Source organism: Salmo trutta, chromosome 18 (genome assembly GCF_901001165.1).
Source record: "Salmo trutta chromosome 18, fSalTru1.1, whole genome shotgun sequence".
Lineage (NCBI taxonomy): Eukaryota > Metazoa > Chordata > Actinopteri > Salmoniformes > Salmonidae > Salmo > Salmo trutta.
Genome location: NC_042974.1, coordinates 42,619,840 through 42,634,131, shown reverse-complemented (window position 1 = coordinate 42,634,131; position 14,292 = coordinate 42,619,840). Strand labels below are relative to the sequence as shown.

The 14,292-nt window shown below is 42.7% G+C and overlaps 1 protein-coding gene across 3 annotated transcripts in view; it reads left to right on the top strand.

Moving 5' to 3' along the window:
• LOC115153327 (heterogeneous nuclear ribonucleoprotein L-like) overlaps nucleotides 1-14,292 on the top strand; it is a 58,880-nt gene that overhangs the window by 28,203 nt on the left and 16,385 nt on the right. For all 3 annotated transcript variants that reach the window (XM_029698654.1, XM_029698655.1, XM_029698653.1), the window contains exons 2-3: nucleotides 7,280-7,398; nucleotides 8,455-8,692. In XM_029698654.1, coding sequence (XP_029554514.1) covers nucleotides 7,280-7,398; nucleotides 8,455-8,692 — 357 coding nt within the window. The remainder of the gene's footprint in view (nucleotides 1-7,279; nucleotides 7,399-8,454; nucleotides 8,693-14,292) is intronic.

The following is a 14,292-nucleotide window of genomic DNA, read 5'->3' as shown; positions in this document are numbered from 1 at the left end:
TCAACAGTATTAAGTTCAACAGTATTAAGTTCAACAGTATTAAGTGTTCAACAGTATTAAGTGTTCAACAGTATTAACTTCAACAGTATTAAGTGTTCAACCGTATTAAGTTCAACAGTATTAAGTGTTCAACAGTATTAAGTGTTCAACAGTATTAAGTGTTCAACAGTATTAAGTGTTCAACAGTATTAAGTTCAACAGTATTAAGTGTTCAACAGTATTATGTTCAACAGTATTAAGTTCAACAGTATTAAGTTCAACAGTATTAAGTTCAACAGTATTAAGTGTTCAACAGTATTAAGTGTTCAACAGTATTAAGTGTTCAACAGTATTAAGTGTTCAACAGTATTAAGTGTTCAACAGTATTAAGTGTTCAACAGTATTATGTTCAACAGTATTATGTTCAACAGTATTAAGTTCAACAGTATTAAGTGTTCAACAGTATTAAGTGTTCAACAGTATTAAGTGTTCAACAGTATTAAGTGTTCAACAGTATTATGTTCAACAGTATTATGTTCAACAGTATTAAGTTCAACAGTATTAAGTGTTCAACAGTATTATGTTCAACAGTATTAAGTGTTCAACAGTATTAAGTTCAACAGTATTAAGAATGTTCAACAAGTCCGTACTCTTTATCTCAAGTTCTGAGAAAATGAATGTAAGATGCATTTCTCAATTTCTCTTCACCATGTAAGGAAGCATGATATCACTTTATCATTTAAGGGAAGGAAGTTACAGTTCACTCTGCCTCCAATAAGTATTAAAAAATAACATTACCTGCCTCACACTTGAATTTAGTTCAACTGCACCGCCAAAACGTTGAGGTATCCGTGGAAGTATGTTTGCAGGACTTCTCCTCTTTATACCAGTTCTACTGGCTGAAGATATGGCAGTTTTATTTTGTGGAAAGAAGAGTGTTTGCACCTTAGAAGGATTGTCTGTAGAATTGTCCTGCGGTTTCACAATCCAAGATACCAGACGTAAATTAAAAGAATTCTACTGGTTTAACAACGACAACAGGAAGAAATGGAAGGACACAACTATTCCGGAGGGTCTGAGTGAAGACCCACAGTATTATGGTCGTTTGTTACACGCTGGTGTTGGGGGTTACGGTCAATATTTCCACACTACTACGATCATAGATTTGAGACCAAGTGACTCTGCTGAGTATAAGTTTAGAGTTAACACACAGAACTCGGGATGGAAGAACAGTGAATCTGGAATAACTGTTTTTGTCACAGGTCTGAAGGTGATTAAGAATCCGGACACTGTGAAAGAGGGACAGAAAGTAACACTGACCTGCAGTACCATGTGTACCCTGAGTAACAACCCCAACCTTACTTACATCTGGTATAAGAACGGACGACGACTAACCAACCCAAAGACCCTAAAGTCCAACCTGTACCTAGACCCATTCAGCATTACGGATTCTGGCAGTTACTCCTGTGATGTAAAAGATCTCCGTTCTCCTTCACTTTGTCTCCTGGACAACTGTTGGGATGTGAAATACGCAAAGAAGACAATCTGCGCCATAACCGGGTCATCCGTGGACCTGCCTTGCACTTACACATACCCCAGTGGTCAGACCATCACACAGACTCTCTGGTCAAAAACGGTGGATGCTAAAGGGAAGCCTGAAGACTTGGAGTATGGAGATAGTGTGCAGTACCGTGGAGATAAGAAGACTGACTGCACCCTGAGAATCACAGAGCTCAGAGACAGAGACTCAGCCATCTACAGTTTCAGATTCAAAACACAACAGGGGAGCTACAATGACCCATTTCAGGTCACTCTGTCTGTCACAGATGTATTTGTAAAGGTTGAACCTGACATCGTCATAGAGGGAAAGAAAGTCTGGATCTCGTGCTCAACGTCTTGCATTCTGAAGCGAAACTCTACTGACTACATCTTCTACAAGGACAAACTTCGCCTACCTAGCCCTAACAGACACCGGGCCTTGTACCTTGACCCAGTCAGCAGTAAGGATGCAGGCAGCTACTCCTGTGAATTGGTTGGCCTCGAGAATCAGCGCTCCCTTGCAGCTACGCTCATTGTGAGATATCCTCCAAGGTCCACCACTGTGACGGTCAGCACAGATCAGAATAAAATAGTGGAAGGCAGTTCAGTGACTCTGACCTGTAGCAGCGATGCCAACCCACCAATGGAGAAATACACCTGGTACAAAAGGAACGGAACTAAAGTGAGCGTCTTACAGGGAGAAACAGAAAGTTACACCATCCCCAGTGGCAGTCTTGGGTACATTGACCAGTACTTCTGTGAGGCTAAGAATGAGATTGGAGCTCAGAACTCTACCTGGGACCTGACCACAGATGATAGACTAGTGAATTTCTTGGCTCCTGTACTGTGGGTTGTGGCTGTCCTGACTGCTGGAACTCTTCTCGTACTGGGCTACTACACACTAAAACAGAGAAACCGTGGAGAAAGAGCTGATACACCGAGAGTCCATTACGTCAGTAATGATGCCTCGAACGCCGATGTGAGTGAGAAGGAGAGCATAGATCATCTCTACGCTCACCCTAAAGAGTATAATGACATACAGGGTGACATTGATGAGTACGATGACATACAGGATGACACCTACACAGCCCTTCAGAGAGACCATCGCCTCTCGATGTACGATACTATTCCGAAGAGAGAATCACCATAGAGCCCGAAGACCTACGGCACCAACCCAAAGATACACCTTGCACCTTTTTTTGTCCTGCTATCACATTGACCTGTCTGGGATGTTCCCCACACATTGAGCTTTAACGTTAGAGTTTATGCTGAAGGTGAATATGCTTGCTGGAATGTTTTTCCATTGGCTACTGCAAATGTAAATGGTGTTATATTATTTGGTTTTTAGAGTTGATTGTTGCTTACTACACAAGATGAGGTTGAAAGAAACAATCAAATCACATGCAAGTTTTCCTATTCTTTACAGTGAGGGAATTATATGAAAATATGCCATTTAGTAATTGCCACTTTAATTACTGCTCATGCTCATGGTAATTCTCTTTAATCATGGATTGATTATTACAAAATAGACGCTTGTAGATATAGCAATAAAAACAGCTATTCTGAAAGCAAAGATACATAGGAATATATCAGCAATCGTGCAAAACTGTCAGTATTGTTAATATAATACTAAGATTTAAGTCAATGCAATTCAATAAATGTTTGCTGTGTGACAATATATTTGTTTTATTGACCCCTGGTAAATTAGCATACTAGTATGCTAGCTCTAACTGTTAGGGTTATAATTACATTAAGGGTTAGGGTTAGGAGCTAGGGTTAGGGTTAAGGTTTTTGGGTTAAAATTGGGGTTAGGGTTAAACCCCCTACAAATAGCATTTGACCTTGTAGGGACAAACATAATGTCCCCACTTGGTCAAATTTTTGTTAGTTTACTATTCTTGTGGGGACTTCTGGTCCGCACAAGAATAGTTAAACACGTCCACACACACACACAGACAACACACACACCTCCTAATACAGGAAGCTAATTGGTCGCCTATCACAATATACTGCAACAGCTCTTTTCCTTGCATGGCCTACATTTTTTCTGAAGCCAGTCCTGAAATGTGCTATAAATACCAGAGAAAGGGGAGAGGAACACACACACACACACACACACACACACACACACACACACACACACACACACACACACACACACACACACACACACACACACACACACACACACACACACACACACACACACACACACACACACACAGTGAGGGTACACTCTTAGAAAAAAGGGTTCCAAAGGGTTCTTCGGCTGTCCCCGCTGTCCCCGTAGGAAGACACATGTATTCTGTCTCTCAATGCGCATACTGGTGCCATGCGCTCACTAAACGCCAAGCGCTGGTGTGTGTGCCAGGGGATCATCTCCCTATGAGACTGCCAGGGGGTCACCTCCCTGTGAGACTGCCAGGGGGTCACCTCCCTATGAGACTGCCAGGGGGTCACCTCCCTGTGAGACTGCCAGGGGGTCACCTCCCTATGAGACTGCCAGGGGGTCATCTCCCTATGAGACTGCCAGGGGGTCACCTCCCTATGAGACTGCCAGGGGGTCACCTCCCAATGAGACTGCCAGGGGGTCACCTCCCTATGAGACTGCCAGGGGGTCACCTCCCTATGAGACTGCCAGGGGGTCACCTCCCTATGAGACTGCCAGGGGGTCACCTCCCTATGAGACTGCCAGGGGGTCACCTCCCTATGAGACTGCCAGGGGGTCACCTCCCTATGAGACTGCCAGGGGGTCATCTCCCTATGAGACTGCCAGGGGGTCATCTCCCTATGAGACTGCCAGGGGGTCATCTCCCTATGAGACTGCCAGGGGGTCATCTCCCTATGAGACTGCCAGGGGCTTAGTGAACACACAGTAAAACACTCGCACACACAATAGACTGAGGACATCAGCAAAAAAGTGGGATACACACATCATAAGAGAGAAGAGAGAGAAAGATAAAGTGCTGTAGAGAGAGTGAGAAGGTAAGAGTAATTTAACCTCATTTTAGCCCTGGTCACCTGCGCTGCGGTGGAGATTATTCAGGATTAGAGTGAGGAATGAGCTGGAATACAAGGCCAGTAGGCCACTCTCACTCACCACTTTAACACACACTGAAAAAAACTGCGCTCTGGGAAAATGAGTCAGCTGATGGATTGGACTGCCACTTAACCTTGGGAACCATCTGGCCATGCCTGCACATACAGTACACACACACACACACACACACACACACATACACACACACACACACACACACACACACACACACACACACACACACACACACACACACACTTGGGTAGCCAACTGATCCTTACACACTAGGTTGGTATTTCACAGAGAAGTGATGGGGAATGTGGATAGAACAGGAGGAGAGGAGAGGACCAACTAAGCTAGAAATCCCAAGAAAGAGGAGAGTTATTCCGCTATTTTCATCACTTAAAGGCACCACATTCTATTTACCAGATTGTCACCAAGAAGCTGAGCCATTTAATTGGTTCTTTAGCTCAGAGAAACTGATGATATAGCCTTGCCTCCCCCTTATCCGTATGAAAGAGAAGGTCAAAGAGAATGGAATGGAACTTCTCCATGACCCTGGGAATGAATACATTGATATGGAAAGAATAACATGATTTAATGTGATGTGTGAACAACTGTGTGATATATATAGTGAATCTCATTATAGATTATCAGAGTCTGCAGAGACTGAACTGTGGGCCATTTGAAATCAATCTCATTTTGGAGACAGAGCCTGCCAGTGAGGATTTAATCTTACTGCCTTGTCAGTAGTCTCTCTCTCTTTCTCTCTCTCTCTCTCTCTCTCTCTCTCTCTCTCTCTCTCTCTCTCTCTCTCTCTCTCTCTCTCTCTCTCTCTCTCTCTCTCTCTTTCTCTCTCTCTCTCTCTCTCTCTCCATTTGTATAACTAAAACCTTCCCTATCTTTGCCTCTCTTTCTTGAACTATTCGCATCTCTTCGTTAACCCCTAGCTGTCTCTCTTAGTGCTGTCTTTTGACTTTCAACCTCCTCATTCTTCCTTGTTTCCTCTTCCTCTTCCTGGCTCCCCCTCATAGACTTTGAGTAGAATAGGACATCTGAAAGGGAAGAGTGGGAGGTTTTTGTTGCACTATAGGAATGGAGATGTATTGCTAAATCAATCAAAGAGAGGTGTTTGAAAGAGAAGGGTGAGCTTTAACACTATGCTGCACAACCACCTTGTCCATTCGGCATAGGTCCTGACCGTTCTTCCTGCATGTCATATATTGAACGCATGTTAATATCGTGATATCACTATCAGAGAGCGATAGAGTCCCGCCTACCACCACTAGAGAAATCCAGCTCAGCCCGCCCAGTTACTGTATATCCTGAGCCTATTAGATCACAGAGGTAGCGTAAACATCGTTCTGTTGCTACAGCCTGAAATAAAGAGTCATCTGAGATTCCCCCAGCAGGCCATGGTTTTTCTTCTAAATATTTGATCTTGCCTTTAAATATGAGAGCATTTTTGCTGATTTGACCATTTTCACCCGTGGAACTAACCCCTCAGTTCAGTCGAGAATCCCTGTTCCCTGTAACTAACCAAAAACATGTTTTCACCTAATTGTAACATTCTATCATAAAGGTCACATGCTCAACTTAATTAAAAACACATTTTCCCATCTCAAGAGGTTAAATAAAAAAAAGACTATAGTAAGTGCCGATTAAGTGCCAAATAAAATAACAGGGTTGACCATAACAGGGTTGACCATAACAGGGTTGACGATTTCATCGTATATCAGCCATAAATCCCCTTGTGACAGAGGGAATGGAAGCTTGTTGTACACAACAGGGAGTCGCAATTAAATGTAAGCTTCACAAAAAAAATGAAATTGTTAAAACATTTCTAGCCTGTCTATCTGTGGGTAACAGGGTTGATGTGTTATGCTCGGCCCTTTCAGTTTTCCACCACAAAACACCAGAAAATGGCCAAAAAGAGTAGAACCAGCTCACCTGCTTTTACACTAGGATTTGACTATTAGATGTTCAATGTTTCTTTTTGTTATATTTAAAAAGGAAAAGTTTCACCAAATTAAAATGAGATTTCAGTTCACGTAACAGGGTTGACCTTAAAATGAGGGACACTAACCACATAAAATAAATGAATCACTAATCACATGAAATAAATAATAGTCTTCAGAAATGACTTTGTCAAAACAACAAAAATAACTAGGGTTTTACAATGATGGTGGAACTTGGAGAAATACTGGGATTAAGTGGGTTCATATCTTCCTAGAGGTGGCCCAGGGTTGATGGAGGGACATGTCAAAGTGCTGAATTTGCACTTTATCAAGTCTTTATTCATATTAAAAATCTGATTTATTGAATTATTCATGTGGTCTATAGTAAAGGGCACTTCATTTAATATAACAGGCTTTTAAAAGTCAATATTGATGCACAATTTCTGCTTAAAATATCAAAGGGATGAAAAGGCACCCATTTGCACTCTCCGATGCACTCTCACTCTTTCACATAGAGGGGTACAGTCCCAGTTAGGGAAGGTTAGGCTGGACTGGAAGGCATCCATTTTGAGCTGCAGCTAAATTATTCAACCTGAAACCTCCTCCCTACACCCACTCTTTTCAAAATGACTCCTATTTTAGATAGGTATTATACAGGACATTGCACTTGAGTTGTCAGTTGATTTATGATCAACAGAACCTCTGCCCCTATTCTAGGAATTGTATTTGTTCTGAGCTCTATCCAATATTGTGTGTGTTGCAGGACAATGGGGATGACTCCCACAGAATTGCCCAGTCCCCAGTGGTCCATGTCAGGGGGCTGTGTGAGGCTGTGGTGGAGGCTGACCTGGTGGAGGCCCTGGAAAAGTTTGGCCCTATATGGTAAGAATCCACTCACGTATGTTGGATGATATGTGCCCCTCCCTTAACCCCCTGTTTTCATCATTGTAAGACATTGAAACAAAAAGGCTTTTATCTCATCTTTTTGTTAAACATAGGAAAAGAATAGGGAACATGTCAGAAATTGGAAATATGCACTGTACTGTGACTTGGAAGACTGTGGATAAGAGTGTATGCTACATGGATCATGTAAATGTGGTGTAGATATGTGTGAGGCATTTCCCCTCAGGCCTCCCCAGTGACTTGCCTTTCATCCTATTGAAGTCATTGGGGGTTCTGTAGAAATAAAAACTTATATCAGCATGTACTGAAGCAGTGATCTAACAAGGCTCAACTCACTTCCTTTGAAGAGCTACACACACACTTACAGACACACACAAACATTTTCAGAGTCACACGTCAGTATACAGTCAACTCACACACACAAATACCAGCACACACACAGAGTGGAGGGGGTTGTGGCCAAACTCACGGAGACGTTGGGTAACAGAGAGAGCTCAGTGTTAATCAGGCTCATTATGTGGTGCAATATTCATTACGTAACGTCCCATCAATCCTAGGAGAGCTGCGACAGCATGGTTAACCCACAACATAGAGACAATCTACTGTACCATGGTAACTGTAGAAACTATGGTAACTGTCCAATTAGACCAGCACTGCCCACAGCATTTATGTTGAGCCAACATAGGTGATTTTTGAGGGAAATATAAACAAAAACCCCCACAAACAAATAGAGCGGTTTCCTTTCTGGTAGAATTGTTTGAAAGTATAACCTCAGAATTGAACTAGGAAATGTTTTACATTCCAAACGTGCAAAGTTTTCGTTCTGTCAGTTCAGGACATGAGTTCTCATCGGGCAAACTTCAAAGACACCCTATTTCCAATAGTGTTCTACTTTTAGCACCAAATGTCGTTCACTACAGTAGACAGGGAATATGGTGTTATTTGAGCCACAGTCCATTTAGAGTAATAGACCATTTTTTCGACTCAGTGAATTGAATTCTAATGGACTTTCTTATTGTTCTGTGTTGATGGCAGCTATGTGATGATGATGCCCTTTAAGCGGCAGGCGCTGGTGGAGTTTGAGATGGTGGAGAGTGCTGATAAGTGTGTGGCGTGTGGGAGTAGCGAGGCCGTCTACATCGCAGGCCAGCAGGCCTTCTTCAACTACTCTACCAGCAAGAGGATTACCCGGCCCACCAACTCAGACAACCCCAACAGTGGCAACAAAGTCCTGCTCCTGTCTATCCAGAATCCCCTCTACCCCATCACCACGGTAAGAACATGGTAACAGTACGTGACTCCTGGCATGAGTCAGTGCTGAAAATACATACTGTATTACACAATAGCATCACAGCAGTAACAGTAATTGCCACCCACCTGGCACTGTATGTATGCTATACTCTCACCATGGTAACAGTACTGACCAAGAGTACCTCATTATTGTCCATGTTAACCGTAGTCAAGTGAATATATGAATCATAAGCATTGTCTATTATCATAGAATTACAGGGTTTCTATTTGTACTCTTTCTTGCTCTCTCGCTCCCTTTCTATCTCTCTATGTTACCCTCTCTTTCTTTCTTTCTTTCTTTCTTTCTCTCTGTCTACCTCTCTCCCCTAATGGGAGCAGTCAGGCTACATTTAGAAAGTAGTGCTTAAAAGCATCTTGTGGCTGTTTCAAGGTTTATTTCCCCCTGAGTTTGTACATATCTCCTGCCAACACCCATCTATCGCCACCTTTCTCTCTCATCTCCCTCTGCTCTCTTTCTCTCCCCCTCCCTCCCTCCCTTCCTCTCAGGTTGCATTGAAAGATAGAGAGGGCTCTTCGCGGGGTACCTGTAGTGTTCAGATAGCATGTGTTTGATGTAGGGCCGACCCCATTTAGTCGACTGGTCGAAAGGCGGTTGGTCGACCGAGATTTCTTTAGTCGAGCATATAGCAAACACAAAATAAATTGTCATGGTGTACAAGACACCTGTCTGAGTGGACTGATCCATTGTGGAGGCCGTGGGGATGGTATAGTCCATCAGTCTAAGACATTTGCTACTGAAAATGTATATGGTTATATTACATAAGAACAATAAAAAATGTATTATTTTATAACAAATGCGTTTCTCCTGCGTTGGATAGTGGTCGATATCCGCGGTTCTGAAACATCAGTGCGCTGTTGAATTGGTGCCATTTCCTGGACCATGTTGCTATGTGCATAATAAATCCAAATAAAATCAAATGTTATGGTTCGTATACACATATTTATCAGATGGTATTGCAGGTGTAGCGAAATGCTTGTGTTCCTAGCTCCAACAGTGCAGTAATATCTAACTAAATGCTTGTGTTCCTAGCTCCAACAGTGCAGTAGTATCTAAATAAATGCTTGTGTTCCTAGCTCCAACAGTGCAGTAATATCTAACTAAATGCTTGTGTTCCTAGCTCCAACAGTGCAGTAATATCTAACTAAATGCTTGTGTTCCTAGCTCCAACAGTGCAGTAATATCTAACTAAATGCTTGTGTTCCTAGCTCCAACAGTGCAGTAATATCTAACTAAATGCTTGTGTTCCTAGCTCCAACAGTGCAGTAATATCTAACTAAATGCTTGTGTTCCTAGCTCCAACAGTGCAGTAATATCTAACTAAATGCTTGTGTTCCTAGCTCCAACAGTGTAGTAATATCTAACTAAATGCTTGTGTTCCTAGCTCCAACAGTGCAGTAATATCTAACTAAATGCTTGTGTTCCTAGCTCCAACAGTGTAGTAATATCTAACTAAATGCTTGTGTTCCTAGCTCCAACAGTGCAGTAATATCTAACTAAATGCTTGTGTTCCTAGCTCCAACAGTGCAGTAATATCTAACTAAATGCTTGTGTTCCTAGCTCCAACAGTGCAGCAGTATCTAACTAAATGCGTGTGTTCCTAGCTCCAACAGTGCAGTAATATCTAACTAAATGCTTGTGTTCCTAGCTCCAACAGTGCAGTAGTATCTAACTAAATGCTTGTGTTCCTAGCTCCAACAGTGCAGTAGTATATAACTAAATGCTTGTGTTCCCAGCTCCAACAGTGCAGCAGTATCTAACTAAATGTTTGTGTTCCCAGCTCCAACAGTGCAGTAATATCTAACTAAATGCTTGTGTTCCTAGCTCCAACAGTGCAGCAGTATCTAACTAAATGCGTGTGTTCCTAGCTCCAACAGTGCAGTAATATCTAGCTAAATGCTTGTGTTCCTAGCTCCAACAGTGCAGTAGTATCTAACTAAATGCTTGTGTTCCTAGCTCCAACAGTGCAGTAATATCTAACTAAATGCTTGTGTTCCTAGCTCCAACAGTGCAGTAATATCTAACTAAATGCTTGTGTTCCTAGCTCCAACAGTGCAGTAATATCTAACTAAATGCTTGTGTTCCTAGCTCCAACAGTGCAGTAGTATCTAACTAAATGCTTGTGTTCCTAGCTCCAACAGTGCAGTAATATCTAACTAAATGCTTGTGTTCCTAGCTCCAACAGTGCAGTAATATCTAACTAAATGCTTGTGTTCCTAGCTCCAACAGTGCAGTAATATCTAACTAAATGCTTGTGTTCCTAGCTCCAACAGTGCAGTAATATCTAACTAAATGCTTGTGTTCCTAGCTCCAACAGTGCAGTAATATCTAACTAAATGCTTGTGTTCCTAGCTCCAACAGTGCAGTAGTATCTAACTAAATGCTTGTGTTCCTAGCTCCAACAGTGCAGTAGTATCTAACAATTCACAAAAATACACACAAATCTAGAAGTAAAAGAATGGAATTAAGAAATATATAAATATTAGATCGAGCAATGTCTGAGTGGCATTGACTAAACTTCAGTAGAATAGAATACAGTACATACATATGACATGAATAAAGCAATATGTAAACATTATTAAAGTAACAAGTGTTCCATTTTTAAAGTGGCCAGTGATTCCAAGTCTATGTATATTGGGCAGCAGCCTATAAGGTGCAGAGTTGAGTAACCGGGTGGAAGCCGGCTAGTCATGGCTATTTAACAGTTTGATGGCCTTGAGAAAGAAGATGTTTTTCAGTCTCTCGATCCCAGCTTTGATGCACCTGTACTGACCTCGCCTTCTGGATGACAGCGGGGTGAACAGGCCGTGGCTTGGGTGGTTGATGTCCTTGATGATCTTTTTGGCCTTCCTGTGACATCTGGTGCTGTAGGTGTCCTGGAGGGCAGGTAGTTTGCCCCCGGTGATGCGTTGTGCAGACCGCACTAACCTCTGGAGAGCCCTGCAGTTGCGGGCGGTGCAGTTGCCATACCAGGCGGTGATAGAGCTCGACAAGATGCTCTCAATTGTGCATCTGTAAAGGTTTGTGAGGGTTTTAGGGGCCAAGTCAAATTTCTTCATCCTCCTGAGATTGAAGAGGCACCGTTGCACCTTCTTCACCACACTGTCTGTGTGGGTGGACCATTTCAAATCATCAGTGATATGTACGCCGAGGAACTTGAAGCTTTCCACCTTCTCCACTGCGGTCCCATCAATGTAGATAGGGGTGTGCTCCCTCTGATGTTTCCTGAAGTCCACGATCAGCTCCTTTGTTTTGTTGACGTTCAGTGGGAGGTTATTTTCCTGGCACCACTCTCCCAAGGCCCTCACCTCCTCCCTGTAGGCTGTCTCGTCACTGTTGGTAATCAGGCCTACTACTGTTGTGTCATCTGCAAACTTGATGATTGAGTTGGAGATGTGCGTGGCCACGGAGTCATGGGTGAACAGGGAGTACAAGTGGGGGCTAAGCACACACCCTTGTGGGGCCCCTGTGTTGAGGATCAGTGAAGTGGAGGTGTTGTTTCTTACCTTCACCACCTGGGGGCGGCCCATCAGGAAGTCCAGGACATGAAGGAATGCTAAGCTATAGTCAATGAACGGTATTCTTACGTTAGTATTCCTCTTGTCTAGATGGGATAGGGCAGTGTGCAGTGCGATGGCGATTGCATCGGCTGCAGTTCTATTGGGGTGGTAAGCAAATTGAAGGGGGTCTAGGGTGTCAGGTAAGGTAGAGGTGATATGATCCTTAAAATTAGCCTCTCAAAGCACTTCATGATGACAGAAATGAGTGCTATGGGTCGATAGTCATTAAGTTCAGTTACCTTTGCTTTCTTGGACACAGGAATAATGGTGGACATCTTGAAGCAAGTTGGGACAGCAGACGTCTTGTGTCTGAGTCGTTGAATTGCGACTCCACTTTGTCTCTGTACTGACGTTTTGCCTGTTTGATTGCCTTATGGAGGGAAAAACTAGTGTACACTGTTTGTATTCGGCCATACTCCCCGTCACCTTGCCATGGTTAAATGCGGTGGTTCGCGCTTTCAGTTTTGCGCAAATGCTGCCATCTATCCATGGTTTCATGTTTGGGTAGGTTTTAATAGTCACAGTGGGAACAACATCTCCTTTATACTTCCTGATGAATTCAGTCACCGTATCCGTGTATTCATCAATGTTATTCTCAGAGGCAACCCGGAACATATCCCAGTCCGCGTGATCAAAACAATCTTGAAACATGGATTCCGACTGGTCAGACCAGCATTGAATAGGCCTTAGTACTTCCTGTTTTAGTTTCTGCCTATATGAAGGGAGGAGCAAAATGGAGTCGTGATCAGATTTGCTGAAGGGAAGGCGGGGGAGGGCCTTGGAGGCATTTGGAAAAGTTGAGTAGCAGTGGTCCAATGTTTTTCCAGAGCGAGTACTACAGTCAATGTGATGGTAGAACTTAGGTAGCATTTTCCTCAACTGTGCTTTGTTAAAATCCCCAGCTACAATAAATGCGGCCTCAGGATGTTTGGTTTCCAGTTTGCATAAAGTCCAGTGTAGTTCTTTGATGGCTGTCGGGGTATGATCTTGAGGGGTAATATACACAGATGTGACTATAACCGAAGTGAATTCTCTTGGGAGGTAATACGGTCAGCATTTGATTGTGAGGTATTGTTCGGGTGAACAAAATAACTTGAGTTTCTGTATGTTATCACAATCACACCATGTGTAGTTAATCATGAAACATACACCCCCGCCTTTCTTCTTCCCGGAGAGTTCTTTATTCCTATCTGCGCGATGTACTGAGAACCCAGCTGGCTGTATGGATGGGGACAGTATATCCCGAGAGAGCCATGTTTCCGTGAAACAGAGTATGTTACAATCCCTGATGTCTCTTTGGAAGATCCTCGCCCTGAGTTCATCTACTTCATTATCCAGAGACTGAACATTAGTGAGGAATAAACTCGGAGCGGTAGATGGTGTGCACGCCTCCTGAGTCGGACTAGAAGTCCACTCCGAATACCTCTTCTCTGCCGGAGGTGTTTTGGAGAAGCCTCTGGAATAAGTTAAATTGCCCTGGGGGGTACGAACAAAGGATCCATTTTGGGAAAGTCATATTCCTGGTCGTAATGCTGGTGAGTTACCGCTGCTCTGATATCCAAAAGTTCTTAACGGCTGTATTTAATAAAAATAATAATAATAATAACCCTCCTTTTTTATCTTCTTATTGTTATTATTATTATGATCATTATAATAAGTAATGTTATTATCATTAGTAGGCTTAGTATAGCAGCCTTGTTTAAACCTCTTACGACGAGTTTGACAATAGCCAGTGAAAAATCAGAGCGCCATATTCAAAACCACAAATCTAATAATTTCTATTTCTCAAACATAGGACTATTTTACACCATTTTATAGATACACTTCTCCTGAATCGTTGTCCGATTTCAAAAGGGCTTTACAGCGAAAGCAAAACATTAGATTATGTTAGGAGAGTACATCGACACAAATAACCACACAGCCATTTTCCAAGCAACTAGCATGCATCACAAATACCCAAAACACAGCTAAATGCAGCACTAACCTTTGACGATCTTCATCAGA